Here is a 20,765-nt window from a genome sequence, read left to right as displayed (position 1 = left end):
CGCTTCATTCGCCCCTCTTCCACTGGGAAGCTTCGCCACCTGCAGCAGCTGAACCTCCCCTCCCCCAGACACGAGGATGGGCAGGCGGTCGACGTGGGCGTTGCTGGTGAGATCCGGCATCAGCTTCCCGTCCCAGTGGACTACCAAGGGGCCTTCTACTCGCAGCTTCTCCTTGAGGGCGGAGGCCAGTTGCTCGCGGTGACGACGGCGCTGGCTTTGGATCGATGTCCTGTTGATGTTGTACTCAACTGTGTCGTGCCCCAGGGCACGCGCTGTCTCGGTGAGGACGAACACTGCGCCACGGTCGCTCACCTTGACGCGATCCAAAGAGGCCGCCACGTCCGGGGTGACGATGTTGAGGTTCGCTCGAGGCCGTTTGGGTGGGACTGGGGAGATACCAAGTGTGGGGCTTCCTTCGGCGCTGGTGCTAGAGGAGGTTGAGGACGAATCCTCCAACTGGACTCTTGCCGCGGACGTCGACGCCTCCTCCTCCGCGCGTCGCTTCCTCACCTCCTGTGTCGCTTGCCGCTGTGACGATCGCTGTTCTTGGGCAGCTAGTGCTGTGTCCACCCCTCCCATGCGTCCCCGGCGTCCTGGTTCACGTTGAGCGAGAAGAAAAGCTTTGTCCTCCTCGTTTGTCATTGTCTCTAAAGCGCCGGCCTTCGCGACGTCGAAGAGATTCGCCAGGCGCTCCTTGAACTCCTCCTCCCTCTTCACTTGTGTTCCTGTTGTCCGTGCCTTGTTCTTGCGTACAAGGGTGTACTCCTTGTACAAGGTCTGGATGTTCTTGACGACGGTGTCAATCCGCTGCATGGGAATTCTAGCCTTAGCCCACAGCGCCTCAACAATTTTCGAGACCTTCCGGGACGCGTCCACCACCGTCATCTTCTCTACGTCCAACTTGTAGGTCAGGAGGCCCAGAACTTCTCCAGAGGATGGAAGTTGGGCTCCAGATATCTCGTTTATGGGGGCACACAGATAACGTCGCTTAGAAGCCATCTTAGCCTGAAAATGAGAAAGGATTGACAACAGTTAGTAACGCACTCCAGAAACATGCAAACACGTTGAAAAAGTACTGCCAAGCACTAGACAAATCCTAGACAGAGGAAAAGGAGCACTAGACGAGAGTTGCCACACACAGTCCTTGGTCCATAGTCCACCAACGAGAGCATCTGAGAATAGAGCCGCGGCATTTGTCACCGACAAAGCCCCTGTATCGTTGAACGTGAAAATGATCTTATATAGTAAAACTTCAAGGTCGTTGAGCACCGGGTAAATATTATTCGATTTAAAAAAAAAATTACTCGCGTGGTTTTCTCATAGAGTGGAACAAGAATCCGGGTTTGGAGACTGGATTTTCAAACTTTCGAAAATAAGGGCCACCCTAATATATATATATATATATATATAATTTTTTTAAGATTTAAAGAAGAAGACAAGGAAAGAAGACTGGCTCAGAAAAAGGCAAAAGCAGAGGCAATCAGGCAAAAACAAGAAGAGGAGGAGAGGGTGAGTGCACATTGTGATCTCCAGTATTAGCACCAGGCCAATCTCTAACTACTCTCGGACACATATATGCATTGATTTCTACAACAGACCAAGGCTTCACATTTTTCTCATTGATTTGTATTTTTCATGTCTTATGCTCGGAAATGCCATATACTCGTATTTTGAAATACCATGCTATGTTGTCTTTTTTTTGAATGATATGTCTTGCTAATGTGTAAATTTGGTGTTTTCAGGTAAGGCAGGAAGCTGAGGAAGCAGAGAGAAAGAAAAGAGAAGCAGAGGAGGCAGAGTAAAGAGCAAAACAGGAGGTAGAAAAGAAGGAAAGAGAGGTGCTGAAGAAAGCATTCAAAAAAGAGAGGAAGGTGAGGAGGAGGGTAGAATCTGCTTGACATGTAAGAACTTACCACACACTTGTCTCTGTGATCGCTAACATAATCAAAAATTCTCCTGACAAATATATTGAATTTTCGTGGTGCACTTTCTTTCTAGTGTGTTCTAACTGACTGTCTTCAGCCTCTTTTTCATCACTGCAGTGTTGAGTCTCTTGCTACCTCCTACTGCTATTTTCATGCCAACTGCTCTTCTGATCTTGCTAACTGCATGCCTCACTGCACAAGTCTTTCTTCTTTCTTTCATCTCTATTCTGTCTACCTCTTTAATGCAAGAGTTAACCATTATTCTCAATCATTCATCCCTATCTCTGGTAAACTCTGGAACTCCCTGTCTGCTTCTGTATTTCCACCTTCCTATGACTTGAACTCTTTCAAGAGCGAGGTTTCAAGGCACTTACCCTGTTTGTTTGACTAACACTTGACTGTGTTCAGGAGCCAGCACCTCAGTGGGCCTCTTTCTTCTTTTTTTTTTTTTCAGTCTTTGTTGTCCTTGGCCAGTGATCCTCCAATATATATATAAAAAAAAAAATAATAATAATAATGATGATGATGATAATAATAATAATAATAATAATAATAATAATAATAATAATAATAATAATAATGATCCCTGGCTATGGCAAGCAAGCCCACTACATTATATCCTTTCCTCCTCCTGTTCCTTTCCTCTCCCCTTTCACTTTCATCTTGTCGCAGTCCTCCCTTCCTGTCACCTGCCCCTATAGTTCTCATGACTCATGCCTGGAGCCATCATTCTACCTGGCAAGTCTTTTTTTTTTTTATTTTATTTTTTTTTATCATTCATTTTAAGGCTACAAAATTTGCTAAAAAAAAAAAGAAAAACTAAAAAATGAAACTCTACCCACTTTCATCTTCTGTAACATTTCACATTAAAATATTCTCATTCATTATATACTTTCAGATTTATATTTTTTTCCTTTTTCTTTGATGTCATTTTTTAAATGATTTTGATACAGTTCCTGTTCATAAGGGGCTGAGAGGACTGCATTTGTATTAGAAAGATGGAAAGAGCATTAAATTTAGTGTTCAAATGTGTAAATTAATTTGGAAACTAAAAAAATATATATACAAATTATGATTGCCTGTATTTTGTTCACGTAAATAATTTTAAAAAGCAACGTGAAATAGAATAAAGCACACATTCTTTGTCATTGCATAGATGTGATGGTGACAGTGATAAAGAACATCTCTGTATCTGTCTATCTTTATTTGACACCTCTTGATAAATACTCCATGAGGACATAACTGCAACAGATTTCTCTATTTAGTCCTGCCCTTGTATTCCCTTCCTCTTTGCTCTGAACTTCACATACTCTCTCTTCACCCTTTCCTCACATATTTCAGTAACATTTTTTATGCAAGATCTTTGGTCAAGGGCAATAAAAAGAGGGGAAAGAAAGTCCACTGAGATGCTAGTCCCAAAAGAAAGATCATAAGGATTATCCAGAATTGTTGGATAAGTGTTTTGAAAAGTTGGAACCAGCCATTTTAAAGAGTTCAAGTTATAGGAAGGAGGATCTTCTGGAGCAGGCAGGGAGTTCCAGAGTTTACTAGAAAAAAAATAGCAGTAAAAAGATAGCAAGATATGCAACATTGCAGCAATAACAGAGAGGCTGAAAATCATTAGTATAGTATCCTCTATTCCCAGATGCTGCGGACTCTCTGTAAGGACAGCAGTTACTTTGCATCAGAGGAGGGGGAGCGAGTGCAGACCATGACAGATGTGGAGCTGCTGTGTGAGGCACTGGAGCTGACCCGCCTGGAGGAACTCAACAAGGAACTATAGTATTTCAAACTCACGATGACCCACGAGGTGTTGGTCGCTTCAAGGAGCGGCGGTGCCAAATCTAACCCACCCCCTCAGAAAACGGAGACAACCGTTCTCTTTATTTGCATGTATGACTTTGTTATAAGAATCAAGACACCCACACGTGCTTATAAGAGAGAATGAAACTCTGATATTTATTTTTCCTGATATGTTTCTGATTCTGGGTCGGGAGCAGGTGGCAACGTCAACTGACCTGATATGCCACATTTTTTCATGAAGTATCTTCTTTTCTTTATATATATAACAATTATTCATATCACTTACTATCTAATGCAAAAATCAAAAGGTATTTAGAACATTTCATGCTAATATACCCTGGTTAGTGGACAGTTACCAGTTTATAGTGAATGTTTGGTTCAATATGTGGCAATAAGGCGGACAACACCTGGTGGGTCATCGTGAGTTTGAAATACTATAGCACAAGTGGCCCAGGACAAGATGCAAGGGTGGGAGGTACTCATGAAGGAGGTGAGGGAGGATCAACAGTAGTAGTAGTAGTTAATTGACAAAGGTGAGTGAGAGAGATCAACAGTAGTAGTAATAGCAGTAGTAATTTTTTGACACAGGAGGTGAGTGTGGAGGGCCAACAGTAGTAGTAGTAGTAGTAGTAGTAGTAGCAGTAATTGTTGCTTATATAAAAAAAAGAAAAAGCATAATTTTTGTCATTCTTAAATCAAAAAATTTCCTAAGCCTTGAACCCAAAAGCTGCTCCAACAGACATATGGGTATCTGCATCACTTTTGAAATGAACTATGTTAGGTCTATTTAAGTCATGTTACATTACCTTATCTGATTAGCTAAATCTAAAGTAGCATAAAGCAAGCTAATCTAAATTAGAACAATCCACCCCAAATGATCTGGATATTCTGTATGACCTGTTTTCCCTAGGATAGTCAAACCTTTCAGACTATTTCTCCACTGATAGTTATGATTAGTACAAGGAGTCCTTGGTGTATGACAGTCTTGACTTTTGTCCTTCATATGTTTCTTTTACAGGCACAATAGTTATGTGTTTATGTCCTAGACTATGACTTTACAGTACAACAGTATTAGTATTAGTGATTGACATACTGCAGGTAGCTTACTTATGCTGGTTCTGACCTATGCAGAAAATCAGTTTATAACATGGCATAGGAACAGAACTCTGTCATAACTTGAGGACCCCCTGTAACACTTCTTTGCCCTTCTCTCTCTGTTGTAGGTGAGTGAGGTGCGCAACAGGATCAAAAAGGAGAGGGAGGAGGTGCAGCAGCGGCAGCAAGGGGAGGGGGTGGAGGAGGAGGGGAAGGTTCATCACTCAAAGTCTGGAATCAAGATGACCTCCAGCTGCTCATCAAAGCCGTCAACCTCCTCCCTGCCGGCACAACAAAGAGGGTGAGCTGGTTCATGTGTGTGTGTGTGTGTGTGTAAATTGCTTCTTTTTATATATTTTTTGATATCTTATTATTATTGGTGGTCCACAAGGCTGTCCCTTTCCACTGGGGCTGACAGGGGCTAAGAGTGTGAATGACGTGTCATTCACCTACATTCGTCTGCTGGTCACCAAACCAGCTGTTCCCCATATGGAAAGAGGTCAGAGCTTGTAGTGATTGATCTTTGGGTAGGACTGAGACCATTCACACACCGCACACTGGGACAGTGAGGCCATAACCCTTCAGGTTACATCCTGTACTTACTTGCTGCTAGGTGAACAGGGGCTACACATGAAGAGATTCTCCCAGGACTTGAACCCATGCCTTCTCGGTTGTGAGCCGAGCATGCCTGACACTAAGTGGTGTGCATGTGTGTGTGTGTGTGTGTGTGTGTGTGTGTGTGTGTGTGTGTGTCTGTGTGTGTGTGTGTGTGTGGTGCCTTGTCTGGGCCAGCTGATGTGAGATTGCTGGCCTAGTATATAAATAGATGGGTTTTTTAAGCTTTAATATTTTATTTGATTGATATATTGCCTTATTCTTGTGTTTCCATGTGTGTTTTAAAATGACTAATATCAAGGTTGTTATCTGATCCCTACTACTGTTCTCTACATACACACCATTTAGGTCTTCACGTGGTATAGGGGAATATAACAAAGGTGACATTTATAAAATTCTCAGGATCATAATTAGGATAGAACAAGACACAATGGGTTTCAAGCTTGAAAATAGTTAGAGAGGAAGAAATTGGTCCTCAGATGGAGTAGTAGATGAATGGAATGGACTCAGTAATCAGGTTGTTAGTGCTGAGTCATTGGGGAGCATTAAAGGATTAGACAAATTTATGGATGGGAATGATAGGTGGATATAGGTAGATATGTTTCATACAAGGATGGCTTCTTGCAGCTCCCTTAATGTTAGGTTATGTTTTTATGCATTGCTGTACTTAGAGGAACTCTTTTGAACCCTCCATGCTGCAGGTGGGAGGTTGTGGCAGAGTATATCAACCAACACAGCCACCAGCATCACCAGGCTGGCCAAGGAGGTGCTCAATAAGGCCAAGGAGCTGCAACACTCAGACAAGCACATGAGGGAGGCAGCCAACAAGAATGCCTACCACAGCATGGAGAAGGCACAGGCTCGGCAGGTGATCAGCAACACCACAGCCTCCCAGAGATATGACAGTGAGTTCTTGCTGTTATGCTGACATTCAGATCATTCTTTTGCATCTTTGTGTAGTTTCATATCATGTTGATGCTTGGGTAATTTCTCATTTCTCTTTTTATACTAATTAATTATTACCATGAGTCTTCTCTGTATGAACTCAAGAGCTTTCTCCCTTCTCTGTGTAACTGCTGTGAATTGTCTTTTAGCTCTATGCAATATCACCAGCTGAGCTGTGAATCAATTCCAAGATATTTTAAGAAAAAACATGTTTTTAGGCTGATGTTAGATCTTTCCTTTGTGCAGCACCACAGGAGATGCTGGGGATGAACACTGCTGCTTGGGGAGCTGAGGAACAGAGGTTGCTGGAGCAAGCCCTCAAGACCTATCCAGTCTCTACTCCTGACCGCTGGGACCGCATTGCCAAGTGTGTCCCCAACCGAACCAAGAAAGACTGCATGAGGCGCTATAAGGTCTGTATATGTGTGTGTGTGTGTGTGTGTTTGTGTGTCTGGTGATGTGTTGCTTGCTATTCCCTGTATGTGAGATTGTGGAGAAAACAAATCAGGTTTATCTTGTTTATGGAGTGACACTCTCTCTCTCTCTCTCCTCTCTCTCTCTCTCTCTCTCTCTCTCTCTCTCTCTCTCTCTCTCTCTCTCTCTCTCTCTCTCTCTCTCTCTCTCTCTCTCTCTCTCTCTCTCTCTCTCTCTCTCGTCTCTCTCTCTCTCTCTCTCTCTCTCTCTCTCTCTCTCTCTCTCTCTCTCTCTCTCTCTCTCTCTCTCTCTCTCTCTCTCTCTCTCTCTCTCTCTCTCTCTCTCTCTCTCTCTCTCTCTCTCTGATGCATTTATCTTTTGATCTGATTTTATCTTTGTGGTCCCTCCATAAATGCATGGAGATGTAAGTGCTGTGTGTGTGTGTGTGTGTGTGTGTGTGTGTGTGTGTGTGTGTGTGTGTGTGTGTGTGTGTGTGTGTAGTGAAGGTTTTATATATGTGTGTGTGTGTGTATGTATGTAGTGAAGGTTTTATATAGTGCACAGTAGACACTGATGTTATTGTAACTTTTAAGTCTTATTCTCACATGATGGCATTTCAGGAGCTTGTTGAGATGGTGAAGGCAAAGAAGGCGGCTCAGGCTGCTGCAATGGGAAAGAAGTGAGGAGCCAAACCCTGCTGTCTTCTTTCCTTTGTGAGTTCAGATGTAGCAAATTCTTGTAGCTGTTGTGTGAAGCAATATTGCTATCTGAAAATCTATCTCTTGTTCTATTTTTAAGCATTATGTCTCAGCAGTGCCACTTTTGGACTACCTGAATTGGAGGACAGCTACATATATTGATGGGGACACAAAAGTGTAGCTAGGGATCTGTTTCTTTCCCCTCCACTTCTCCCTTTCTCTCCTTTATAACCTCATCCCCCAACTCTTCCATCTCTTCCATCACACTTCACTTCCACTGCTTCCAATAAGTTGTCATGCAAAAAGCAAAATTAACACTTGGAAAAGTATTTTTAAGTGCTATGGGAAAACTGCTAATATTGAAAATTAATGTTGATAAGTGCAGAATTCTATACATTGCAGAAAGCAGATGCAAAACAGCATGTGCTTTTCCTTATCATCATAGTGTAGCTCTGGAGGACAGAAGGGCAATCTCCATTAATATGGCAGTAGCCACAAGGAAGCCACTTCCTGAAGAATGAATGGATCTGTGGCAGTTGTATAAAAAATTACAAGACGTGTAAAAAAGTGTGCGGTGATTGTGACTATAATAAGAAGTAATATGCAATGATGACCATGTGATTGCATACAAATGTGTACCTTCTTAATTTTCTAAAGGAAAACTACAGTCTTAAGTTTGATTTTAAAGTAACACTAAATTTACAAGGTGGGTAAGAGTAAAGATGCCACATGAAGAGCTGCAGGTAAATGCTGTGATTAGTGTAGATCCTAATGAAGAGTTACCATAGAAAATACACAAACATCATTGAGACAATAGTTGTGACTTAACATGCTTATACACATTCACAGGTCCTTGATACACATGATTCAAGCCTGACACTTGAGGAATATTACTTTGTAAGTAATGGAGGTGCAGCTCAGAGGTGTTTCAGAATATAGCTCTCAGTGGCTGATGCATGGAATAAGTTCATGATGTGCGATTCAGTACCTCAAATAAGTGACTCAGTCTGTGATATAAGTAATAATGCAAGCTGTTGAATCATGGATGTGCGCCTCAGAATGTGTGACCTCGTAGCTTTGCCCGGACCAGCATAGTCAACCCTAACCTAGGCCAACACAGCCAGTAATAGCTTTGTGAAACACCAAAATATAGATAATCATTATTATCATCTGCAGCCACCATGCTCACCCACCACCTACACAAAATTTAATGTCTTCCACTGGTATATATATATATATATATATATATATATATATATATATATATATATATATATATATATATATATATATATATATATATATATATATATATATATATAAAATATATATATATAAATATATATATATATGGTCATGTGTGTGTGTGTGTGTGTGTGTGTGTGTGTGTGTGTGTGTGTGTGTGTGTGTGTGTGCGCTATAATTTTTGTTCATTGTTCGCATCTCGCTGTGCACTCTACCTTCCATCATATCTTCAGTTTTAAGCCTTTCGTAACATCATAAATTTGTGGATTGACTTTTATTTATTTATTTATTTATTTATTTATTTTGTAGATCAAACCTGCTGTTGGGGTGTTCCTTTTTCACGTGATCGCATATCAGGGTCTTCTTTGAAGTATAAAGCACCACGTTATCTGCGACCTTTGATTTGTGACAGATATCATATGGTCATTATTGATAAAAGGAAGCAGATGGTAATAGTGAACTGCATTACATAACCACGCATCTGTCGCTTTGATAAACCAAAATGCAGTATTTCTGCTACTACTACTACTACTACTACTACTACTACTACTACTACTACTACTACTAGTAGTAGTAGTAGTGGTAATAGTAGTAGTAGTACAAATACTATTTCGTATGACACAGAGACATGAGAAATAATAATAATAATAATAATAATAATAATAATAATAATAATAATAATAATAATAATAATAATAATAATAACAGTAAAATTATACGAACTTAACACTGTTAGGCTCGTAGTGCGGAAGGTTGGCGGGCAGTAGCGGCCAATCAGACAGACGGACGTGTAGGGGAACTAAAACTACAGATAGCGACCTGATATCTACCCCGCCAGCCTTCATGATTGCGCTGAGGTACCCCACCACCCAGATAAACCTCATTTGGCCCCAAGCCCACTGCACACACACGGTAATTCTTGTAGTGGTGTAATTGTAATGGGCGATTGTTGTTTATTTACTAAGTGGGTGGTAGTGTGTAGGATTGAGATCGTGGTGTGATGGTGGGTTATAGTGGGGGTGGTGTGGGGTATTGACACTATAACGCAACACTGCACACACAAACAGACGGTAAATTTTCTAGTGATGTAGTAGTAATGGACTGGTGTGGGTTATGCATATTGAGAAATGGGTGGTGGTTGGTAGGATTGAGGTCATTACTATCGGAATGGGGCTGGTGGTTGTGGAGAGTACTGTGGGATACGTACACTTTATATTAAGCAACACAACACACGTTACCTCATTTCCACACACAACTCGCCCCCGTGGACAGTTATGGTTTGTCATTTGCCAGTCATCCTCTATTTATACTTGTACACGTCAAGACGAGCCCTGCGGCAGACAAAACAGACTTAGTACTGAGTGATGACAAGCTCTCAGGTGCTGGTTTGTTTATCTCCCTCAGTGCGGTGATGTGACTGATTTTGTGGCGTCAGCTGATAGTCTGAGGTGGCAAGGTGGCATCTGTCAACAGCAGTCGGGTGTCTCCTGCAACAGTGAAAGCATTTGTAAACAAAGTCAAGTGCCACGTGAGAGCCTTGACTTTCTTGTCTGTATAGCTGTGTAAATAGGGTGAAGCGGTTCTTGGCTTGTGTTGTCTTTAGTATAGAAATGCTTAAACTTTTAGAGAGGATGGCTTGCTGCTGTTGACAGTTGCCACTTCACAGACTGAGAATGATGCCTTCATACTGTAAAAATCTTAAACATTGCAACAACACAATAGGTATAGAAATTAATTGCAGTACTGTATAGTAGGTTAAAAATTGCACATGTATGGGAATGAACATGTGGCAATGGAAGTTGTGGCTGTCTTGAGCTGTTTTATCCAGTACACTCATCATAGGGCCTGGGTGAGCCACAGGTTGTGATGTATGGCAATACACTTCTCATCAGTGATCAAGCTTTTGGAATCACCTTATAGAAGTATTACAGCATCCTTCTCATTATTATGAGATTTTCATCTTTCTGCTTTGAAACCAGCTTGCAGTGACCTGACATTTCTGGTCAGTCAATCTCTGCTTTAGCAAGAGTGACTACAATGTTTCATTGAGTGAAGAGTCACGTACCGTGACCTTTGAGCTGCTGTAGGTTCAACTCGCTAGTATTGGTTAGAGGCAGTTATGATGTAGGGGCATAAATGTAATGCTTGTGCAGTGCCTCCTTTTGTAACGTGTCATGCCATTCTTGATGTGATCAGTGCAGGATGATAAGACCCGGGTCACATTGACTCCATGTATTAATTGAATCGATCAGATCCTGAGAACGTGAGAGAATGTGAACCAATTCTCATGAGGGTAGAAAGTAAACTGGTAATGTACAGCTCAGCCTTACAGAAACAACATTGCAGATTTATGTCAGTGCACAGATTTACTTATCCTTTAACTGACCATGCAGATGAATTTGTCTGCCCATGAAGCTTATTAAGTAGGAAAAATCTAGTTTTTGCCATGTCTACTTGGATGAATTTGTTGCCTATCATTCTCTCTCTCTCTCTCTCTCTCTCTCTCTCTCTCTCTCTCTCTCTCTCTCTCTCTCTCTCTCTCTCTCTCTCTCTCTCTCTCTCTCTCTCTCTCTCTCTCTCTCTCTCTCTCTCTCTCTCTCTCTCTGTTTTAGGTATTGGGACCATAGCGTCTGTCAGGAGCCAATATATTTTTTGGGATTCTTTTTAATAAGCATTCTTTTCCTCTTTAAAGAACATCTTACAGTTTCATTATCAGATTACTGAGTATAGTGTTTATCACTGAGCTCATGAAATATCTTATCAACTATTTTGCCTGTGATAAGGATTAAGATGATGTGACACTGCTCTACTTGAGATGATATCCTCTCTGTGATATCTATGATGACTCCAACATACATCTTTGATTTTTTTATATTTTTTATGTGATGAGACTGGTTTTGCTGCATCACCATTGATGCATCTGATAGTTTAAGTGTATCTGCAGATCTTGACAGTTGCTTTTGTGGGATTCTAAGAACTGACTTGCTTGAACAAAAAACTGCCTTGATGCTGGTGACTTATTTGATGATGTGTTGAGCTTTATTTATCACAAGGTACTTGAGGCATTCTCAGTCTGGATATCTGCAGTTTAACGTACATAAGAAATTTACAGCATACATACTTCATTGTTAACTGAATAGTATTGTCTTGTGATCTGGTGCCTGTGTATTTGTTTTTCATATGCTTCCTGTGGGAGTTGTTTCAACACCTCAATAGATTGCTTGCACAAGTTAGTACTTAGACAGAAGGATTGACAGCACACCCATGCTTATGTTCCCTTTTCAGGTGTTGCCCTTTAGGTAGTGAGGAGAGACAGGTACCAGCAGGAGCAGTAGTGGTAACAACAGCAGGATGGGGAGCTTCAGCAAGATCCTGCCATACTCCTGCTATGAGCTCGGCCACTGCTGGAAACACTCGTGCTCCTCAGCCTCCTTTGAAATCTGTATCATTGGGTTCATTGAAAGCATCAAAATCTATGGTGTGGTGTACTTGGTATGTGACCTTTTTTTTTTTTTTTTTTATGTTAGAGGGATACTATCCTCATTGTGTCTAGTAAACTGTTCTGGCAACTGCACTGGCTTCCTAAGCTTGATGGAAGTTTAGAATATAATTTAAAAAGGTAACACTTGGCAGTAAAGGGGTGATTGCGATAAAATATTGCATTGCATCTACTGTAATTTTATTTTGGCTCATTAGAATTATCTAGTTACTGAAAATGTGTGTGATGGTGTCATTAGGTGACAAAATGTTAAAGATTACTGTTACTATATTGGTAAAAAGAGGTGAAAATGGATTATAGCTATGCATAGAACTTTTCATATCAATTACCTTATGCCATGATAGATCTGGTGTAAGTAGAGTGTGAGGTGAAGGGGAATATGATTTTGCTTTCTGGCTTCAAAAGTGGAAGGAAGACTTTGATCAGGAGTTAATAATTTTACTTGCTTGCTTTCTTTATTTCTCCTTTTCTTTCCTTTTTCTTTTGAATTGGGAATGACACTTTGTATTTTGAGGTTTATCTTTGTAATATTAATGACTTGCATTTGTTTGCCTGCAGCTAACCGGTCTTGTGAATGCTCGGAAAATAAGTATGAAGTATGGAAAAAAGCTCTTGAAGAACTACTTAACATCAGTTTGTTTCCTGACAGTCAATGCTTTTGGGTACATTGGCTCCTACTGTGTTGTCAGGTGAGCATGCCAGATGTGGCCTTTCCCATGCACATGTTGGGGCAGTTTGGAAGTAGTAAGTGTAATATACATGCTATTATACTGAGTGTGTCATGCTTGCTTTTACTCTGGGAAATTTATATGAAACCATGGAGTTGCATAACAAAGTAATCTTTTTCTGTTTATTTACTTATTTGTTTATTTATTTTTTATGTTTTTGTGCATGGATAGTCAATTAATTAAGATATAGTATAGTTTATGTGAATGAATACACATTTAAGTAGTCAGTGGTCATAGTGTGTTGTGATCAGCTCCCACAATTCTTGTTACTACACAAACCAAGTATAGTGCATGAGTTCTTGTTGGTTAGTTTGGAGAGAGGAGGTGACCATAGGATATTGATGAAGGACAGCCATTGAAGCACTTCATCATTAGCATATAAAATGACAAAAAAATTAGTATTTTCCAGTTGGAACAAGATAAAATACTGTAAAATTAGTATTTTCCTGTTGGAACAAGATAAAATACTGTAAAATAGAAAATACTGTATTTGACAGTTTATAAGACATATGGGGTTATAAGATGCATCTCAGTTTGGGCAGGCATTGAAAAAAAAAAAAAGATAAATAAATGGGTTTAAGCTCTGTATATGAAGTGAAGGATTTAACCTGACATTTGATGCCCTCTCATATGTATTCAGATCCTTCATATGTATTCAGATCTCTCTCTCTCCAGGAGAGAGAGAGATGCTGATTGTTAAAGGCAGTGTGTGAAGCCTGCCCACTGTCTTTGTATATACAGGTTAGGGTGTGTGTGTGTGTGTGTGTGTGTGTGTGTGTGTGTGTGTGTGTGTGTGTGTGTGAGTGTTTGTTTGTTTTGTATCCTCCACACTGCTGGTCTTAATCTAGCTTGCCAAACTAAATGAAGTCATCCACAGCCACAGCCTTATTCTTCCTTTCATTTGTATCTACACAGTCCTATGAGCAGCTCCTCCTCCTCCTCCTCCTCCTCCTCCTCCTCCTCCTCCTCCTCCTCCTCCTCCTCCTCCTCCTCCTCCTCCTCCTCCTCCTCCTCCTCCTCCTTGTCTTCCTTCTATTATTCCTGTTTCCTTGTATGTCTTATTCCTCCTCCTCCTCCTCCTCCTCCTCCTCTTAATGTTTTCTCTTTCACTGCTGTTCATGAAAGTGTTGAAGAAATATTATTTATATCTGGCAGTGATCAGACCTCATGTACAGGTGTGGTCCCTTACTACAGACACAGCCTAAGGTAACCTAACCCAATCATTTCAGAAGGTGGAATTTGAGTCGGCCAAGCTTCAGAAATGCAGGAAGGATTAGCGGTGATGACTGCAGGCTGCCATCGACCCGCAGGTAATTACTGTCTATTTGTCTGGTCAACTGTCTATATTTATATTATTCCTGCTGGTCTGGTCTATTTATATTATTCCTCCTGCTGAATCCACTATTTTTCTCCACTAATGTATTATTCCACTATGTCAGCCAATGTTAAATACAGTTACTTTGCATCTTTAAACTTCAGTCTTCCCTTTATGTGTGACAATAACAGTTTCAATCTTGGATATGATATGTCACTCAGTCATTCAGTCAGTCAGTCACTCAGTCACACAGTTATTCATCAATGAGTGAGTCCTACCTTCACTGTATACCCAGTGTGTATACAGTGACAGATTTCACTCACTCACTCACCCCTCCCACCTGCTTCCCACCCCCAGGTCATCACAGGAATCAAATGCAGCATCAGTATGGCTCACCAAACACTTCCCCTCACACTGGTGGTGTTGACCTGCCTTGTGAACACCTGCCCTCCTGTGTTCCTGCCCTTAATAGCCCTCCAGGTGACATCAGGTAAGTCAGACACCTATCTTTCACTTAATAGCTCTCTCAACCCCTAGTGGAAAGGCTACTACTACTACTACTACTACTACTACTACTACTACTACTACTACTACTACTACTACTACTACTACTACTACTACTACTACAGCTGGCCACACACATTTAAAGTCATTTTTTTAATTTTTACAAAGTTTAGACATAGACAGATAGAAGAATTTGTTTGTTGAATGCCTAATTGCCTCATTTCTGGTATTTTAATGATTTTTTAATTGTTAGGCAAGGCGCACATTGAGACGCAGGGCAGCACAGAGCAGGGCAGACGCAGGGCAGGGCAGGGCAGGGCAGCACAGCGCAGCACAGGCGTGGTGCGCACATTGAGAAGCAGGCTGTCGTCCTGTGCGGTAGTGTTGATCATGGCTGTTGCCAAAAATTACTTTGGAAACCTTAGTTCCGATTCCGACTCAGAAAACGAGTTGGAGAAAGTAATGTTATTATATGACATTTGTAGAGCAAAGAGGTCAGTGTGGAGGAGTGAATACTTGGAGAAGAGGAAAACACATGGAGAATTTGCCCATAACTCGTTCTTATAAGTTCCTCTCATATAATCAGGATGACTAGTGTCATACAGCACTCTTTGATGGCGAACAGCCTCTATGAGTTGCTCTGTGGACGACATTGTGAGTACTAAAGAGCAAGTTGCTATCAAGCTGCGCCGCACGTGGCACAGGAAACTGCGTTCGAACGACTGCGTCGCGCTGGCCGGCACAGGTCTGCATCTGTGCTGTGCTGTCCTGCGTGTCAATATGTGTGCTTAGGTTTAAACCGGTGAGATGCAGTTTTCTGCCCTGCTCTGTGCTGTGTCGCCTGTGTTGCCTGCGTCTCAATGTGCGCCCGGCCTTAGGGTGTTCAAGGGTTTTTTTCATAATATTAGTGATAGTTTTGCAGGCTCTGCTTATTTATCTGTCTGTTATTTTATCTATTAATCTCTCAGTTTACCCATTTATCTAAGTATCTGCTGGACCTAACCTAACTAGGCCTATCTCTGCTTGTCTCAATGTCTATCTGTTTACCTAATCTAACCATCTATCTCTCAGTCTATTTAACTTTGTTTAACCATTTATCTATCTCTCTATCTCAATCTATGTAACTAAGTACCTACCTAATCTAACCATCTCTATCTCTCTCTCTCAGAATGTGGATGAGGGGACAAGAGAGCCAGTGTTCCAAGTACCACCACCATCACCACTGCCACCACCACCACCACCACCATCAGGAGCACAGATTCACTGAAGTCTCTACCAAGATTTCTTTGAGTTTTTTGATAAATTTAACTTCCAGGAGAGAGAGAGATGCTGATTGTTAAAGGCAGTGTGTGAAGCCTGCCCACTGTCTTTGTATATACAGGTTAGGGTGTGTGTGTGTGTGTGTGTGTGTGTGTGTGTGTGTGTGTGTGTGTGTGTGTGTGTGTGTGTGTGTGTGTGTGTGAGTGTTTGTTTGTTTTGTATCCTCCACACTGCTGGTCTTAATCTAGCTTGCCAAACTAAATGAAGTCATCCACAGCCACAGCCTTATTCTTCCTTTCATTTGTATCTACACAGTCCTATGAGCAGCTCCTCCTCCTCCTCCTCCTCCTCCTCCTCCTCCTCCTCCTCCTCCTCCTCCTCCTCCTCCTCCTCCTCCTCCTCCTCCTCCTGTCTTCCTTCTATTATTCCTGTTTCCTTGTATGTCTTATTCCTCCTCCTCCTCCTCCTCCTCCTCCTCTTAATGTTTTCTCTTTCACTGCTGTTCATGAAAGTGTTGAAGAAATATTAGTTATATCTGGCAGTGATCAGACCTCATGTACAGATGTGGTCCCTTACTACAGACACAGCCTAAGGTAACCTAACCCAATCATTTCAGAAGGTGGAATTTGAGTCTCTCTCTCTCTCTCTCTCTCTCTCTCTCTCTCTCTCTCTCTCTCTCTCTCTCTCTCTCTCTCTCTCTCTCTCTCTCTCTCTCTCTCTCTCTCTCTCTCTCTCTCTCTCTCTCTCTCTCTCTCTCTCTCTCTCTCTCTCTCTCTCTCTCTCTCTCTCTCTCTCTCTCTCTCTCTCTCTCTCTCTCTCTCTCTCTCTCTCTCTCTCTCTCTCTCTCTCTCTCTCTCTCTCTCTCTCTCTCTCTCTCTCTCTCTCTCTCTCTCTCTCTCTCTCTCTCTCTCTGTTTGGAATTATACTGTATATTAAGAAATATCATTAAAGAGTGTGTGTGTGTGTGTGTGTGTAAAAAGTGTTTGCATTATTGTGCATTTGATATTATAGCCCCAGGTTCTTAAAGTTTTCTGGTTTCATGATTTATAAAGATTGCTATTTTTAATAAAGTTATTGAAATTGTTATTGAGTGTTTGTATTGAACTCTTTAGCTTTGTAATAGTGTGCGTCTCATCATGCATTCATTAATGATGTAGAGTGGAAATGTCCACTCCTATCATGCATAATATCAATGCATTATTGGTTTATGTTGTTATTTGTGTATAAATTGTAAAGTTATGCCAGTCTATTTTAGTACAAACTAAATATCGGCTGGAAGAGAGGACAGGTAATGGCACACTAAAACACAGGAAGGGACAATGATATAACCATCCAATTTAACAATACACAGAGGAAGAAGAATGAGAAAGCAATAAAAATGGATTATTTAATGGATGATTAATAGACCCTCATTTGTAATCTTATTTCAGGCAAGAATATTAAAAGAGACAGCTGGCTTGCCCTTTGTACTTGTTCATACGTGACAGAATGAGAGATCTAGGGGTGGGGGTGACACCTGGAAATGGGTATGATTCACGAAGGGATTGATTTATTGCTTGACTGGCTGATTAAGAAAAGAAGGCGTGGTAGTGGAGGGTGGGGGGAAAGGCGCCCCAACTTTCCAGTCGTATATGGAGTCGAAGGGAGTTCTACAGGATTATTCATGTATTTGTTGCTTTTAGCTGTGAATTATCTGGTGGTGTAATTGTTATGACCCCGTAAGTTGATTTACTATTCATTTCGTCTTTCTGAACGCAAAATAACATGTTACTTGTACTTCTGCCTGTTGTACACTTTCCTAAACGCAATTTAGGTCTTATTAATGTGGCATTTAAGCAGATTCACTCAGGGAATGAGAAGTAAATGATAGCTATCAAGCAGTAGATTAACTCTCTCTCTCTCTCTCTCTCTCTCTCTCTCTCTCTCTCTTAATACGATATCTAATATAAAGAAGCAATAATATTTAAGCAAGTACACACAGTAATCTTATAGTAATTTAATGAAAACAATACCAGCAAAGAAAAATATGAGAAAATGCATAATTTACTACGAAATCCAAAATGCGAAAAAAAACCTTGCCAAATTGAACCGTCCCACGAAGGTTATGGATGGAGTTTTGATGCAATGAGCCTCAGTTATACTTAAAACACTCAACAAATATAACACCTGCCAAAATAAATGAATAAATAAATAAAATAAATCAATAAATCAAAATAAAAACGCGAGAAAACCTTTAAATTATCACAACGCGAAAAATACACACACGCCAAACTGGATGCGTCATTACTTAATAGTCATTGGAACTGTTATCCCCCCAATAGTTTATAGCCAACCCCCCTCCCCCCACCTTCCCTGCCTTGAGGAACACCTTCACTTATGTCCTGCTATTGTCGTGCTATTGGCTAGATTTGAGCATTTTAACCTCGAATTCACTCACATACACGTACATATTTATCTCTATCTCCTTGCAATAATTATAATAGTCTTCCTGGCTTAATTTTTGTTTATTCATTATTCCTTATGTGCTTATTAATTGTCATTTGTCTAATTCCCTATGTTTTAGTCTCGGTACTTTAGTTTTTTTTTTTTTTTTTTTTTTTTTTTTTTTACTTTCCGACTCTGGCCCTTGCAATGAAGGGGCTTAATTGTTTATTTACTGTTCCTTACGTGTTTATTGATTATATGTGAGCTATTTATTTGATATTCATGATTTTTTAAAACTACGTATTTCTTGATATGATAGTTTTATCTTTTCGTGTTTTCTGGCTTAAGTTTTGTTTATTATTCCTTGTTTGTGTTATTAGGTAAATAATAATTATTCGTCTTATTTCTCGTAGTTTAATGGAATTTTTAGCACTTTAATGAGTTCCTCACCAGTCATTTTATTCGAGTGAGAGAGAGAGAGAGAGAGAGAGAGAGAGAGAGAGAGAGAGAGAGAGAGAGAGAGAGAGAGAGAGAGAGAGAGAGAGAGAGAGAGTGTCTAAATGGATAAAAAAAAAAATCAGTTACAGTATTTTATTTATATACAAGAAAATGCATGATAATAATAATAATAACAATAATAATAATAATAATAATAATATTTAAATACAAGGAAAATATGTAATAATAATAATAATAATAATAATAATAATAATAATAATAATAATAATATTTAAATACAAGGAAAATATGTAATAATAATAATAATAATAATAATAATAATAATAATAATATTTAAATACAAGGAAAATATGTAATAATAATAATAATAATAATAATAATATTTAAATACAAGGAAAATGTAATAATAATAATAATAATAATAATAATAATAATAATAATAATAATAATAATAATAATAATATTTAAATACAAGGAAAATATGTAATAATAATAATAATAATAATAATAATAATAATAATAATAATAATAATAATAATAATAATAATAATAATAATAATAATAACTGCTTTTATCTTACACAGATAAATAGTTTTTATAAATAGTTTATTGACCATAAACATTGTGTACATACACACAAAATTAAATAGAACAAGTAAAAATTTCAAAATGTAGTGAGTGACACACAGAAGACTGGTGACAAAACCTACTAAAGTCCATTAAATGATTGGCTGTCTCAAGTTTCCACATCATCAGTTGAACACACTGCTCCTTAGCACTCAGAGATGGACAAGCTTTTCATGGCTTGTGTCAATGGAGACAACACGTGTAGGGGATTTATTTGTTCTGTTTTTTCTCGTCCTACTCACTCTTCCTCTTGAGCCACGCCGGCTTCTTGTTATTCAGCACATGCTTGTGCTTCCTGAACACCGGTCTCATACTGGATAGAGACAGTAATGTATGGAGGTTTGACCATAACATCCCTACTACAGTGGCTCAGAGCCACACCATCACTTGTTGCTTGTCCACTAGTAAATAATGAAGACTGCAACCCTCATGCCAGCTACACTATACAAGTATTTACAAATTAATGGTTGGATTTTCAAAAGATCTCTGATACAAGAAAGCTTATAAATATTGTGAAAGCTTCTAGTCAATGTTATATCATTTGCTTCAACAGAGGAAGAATAATTCAATCTTCCTGAATATTACAAATGAGATTTTATCAGCATTAACTTAACCATGTCATTCTAAATTATTCTACCTAGTTTCCAGGGACTTCAGCAGTGAGTAGCTTAACCAGCACACAGGAAAGACAGTGGGAAATTAAGATATAACAGGGGTGGCCACAGGAAGTAGTCCAGCCATCTCCATACCCATGAATTTTGGTTTGTGTGCCATTGGGGTGAAATCAGAAAGTGATGCGCATACATTTTAGTAAGATTTAAGAAGAATACTGTGAGCTTTGCAGTGTTTTCTCCTTCAGTCAGCTGCATAAAAATGACATCTGGGAAAAAATATTGATCAGTCTTTTGAAAATCCAGCTTCACCTGAGTATTACATCATTAATTAACCTTGTGTGTAAGTTAGTGCAGTACTGTATAAGTGCTAAGGTCCAGAACCAAATATTTGTTATGCAAATATTTCTGGTAGCACTTTCCACACATGTTGCTCTATAAAAAAAATTAATGTATAATTTTGAGTGGTTTTGGTTGTGCTGTGTTAAGAGAAGTTAGTGTTTGACATCACAAGTTTTTTGGGGCAAGACTATTTGCATTAAGGAAGCCCCACATTGCTATTTTTAAAAGTAATAAATAATGTTTTAAAAATAAATGT

General features: G+C 39.7%; 1 protein-coding gene, 1 long non-coding RNA gene and 1 pseudogene across 6 annotated transcripts in view; 2 read left to right on the top strand and 1 right to left on the bottom strand.

Annotated features, from left to right (window-relative positions):
- LOC135100615 (dnaJ homolog subfamily C member 2-like) overlaps positions 1-16,425 on the top strand; it is a 52,933-nt pseudogene extending 36,508 nt beyond the window's left edge.
- LOC135100949 (dnaJ homolog subfamily C member 2-like) lies at positions 4,189-7,657 on the top strand. The gene is made up of 7 exons (XM_064004566.1): positions 4,189-4,218; positions 4,952-5,124; positions 5,390-5,532; positions 6,140-6,343; positions 6,630-6,796; positions 7,418-7,476; positions 7,612-7,657. The coding sequence occupies exons 1-7, from the start codon at positions 4,189-4,191 to the stop codon at positions 7,655-7,657; spliced, it is 822 nt and encodes a 273-aa protein (XP_063860636.1).
- Positions 16,426-19,570: 3,145 nt separating the features above from the next.
- The window catches only part of LOC135100610 (uncharacterized), an 11,525-nt gene continuing 10,330 nt past the window's right edge, over positions 19,571-20,765 (bottom strand). For all 5 annotated transcript variants that reach the window (XR_010268818.1, XR_010268817.1, XR_010268816.1 and 2 more), the window contains one exon: positions 19,571-20,765. This exon is cut by the window's right edge and continues 736 nt beyond it. This is a non-coding gene — a long non-coding RNA (uncharacterized LOC135100610).

The sequence above is a fragment of the Scylla paramamosain genome, chromosome 5, assembly GCF_035594125.1.
Source record: "Scylla paramamosain isolate STU-SP2022 chromosome 5, ASM3559412v1, whole genome shotgun sequence".
Classification (NCBI taxonomy): domain Eukaryota; kingdom Metazoa; phylum Arthropoda; class Malacostraca; order Decapoda; family Portunidae; genus Scylla; species Scylla paramamosain.
The sequence above is the reverse complement of the archived record's forward strand: the minus strand, read 5'-3'. Positions and strand labels throughout refer to the sequence as shown.

What these genes read in the sequence shown, in the direction of transcription:
- LOC135100949 (XM_064004566.1), top strand. Translation starts at nt 4,189, where the DNA reads ATGCAAGGGTGGGAGGTACTCATGAAGGAG. An exon ending in AGCCTCCCAGAGATATGACA is followed by an intron (nt 6,344 to 6,629) that starts GTGAGTTCTTGC and finishes TCCTTTGTGCAG; the next exon opens with CACCACAGGAGATGCTGGGG. An exon ending in ACTGCATGAGGCGCTATAAG is followed by an intron (nt 6,797 to 7,417) that starts GTCTGTATATGT and finishes ATGGCATTTCAG; the next exon opens with GAGCTTGTTGAGATGGTGAA.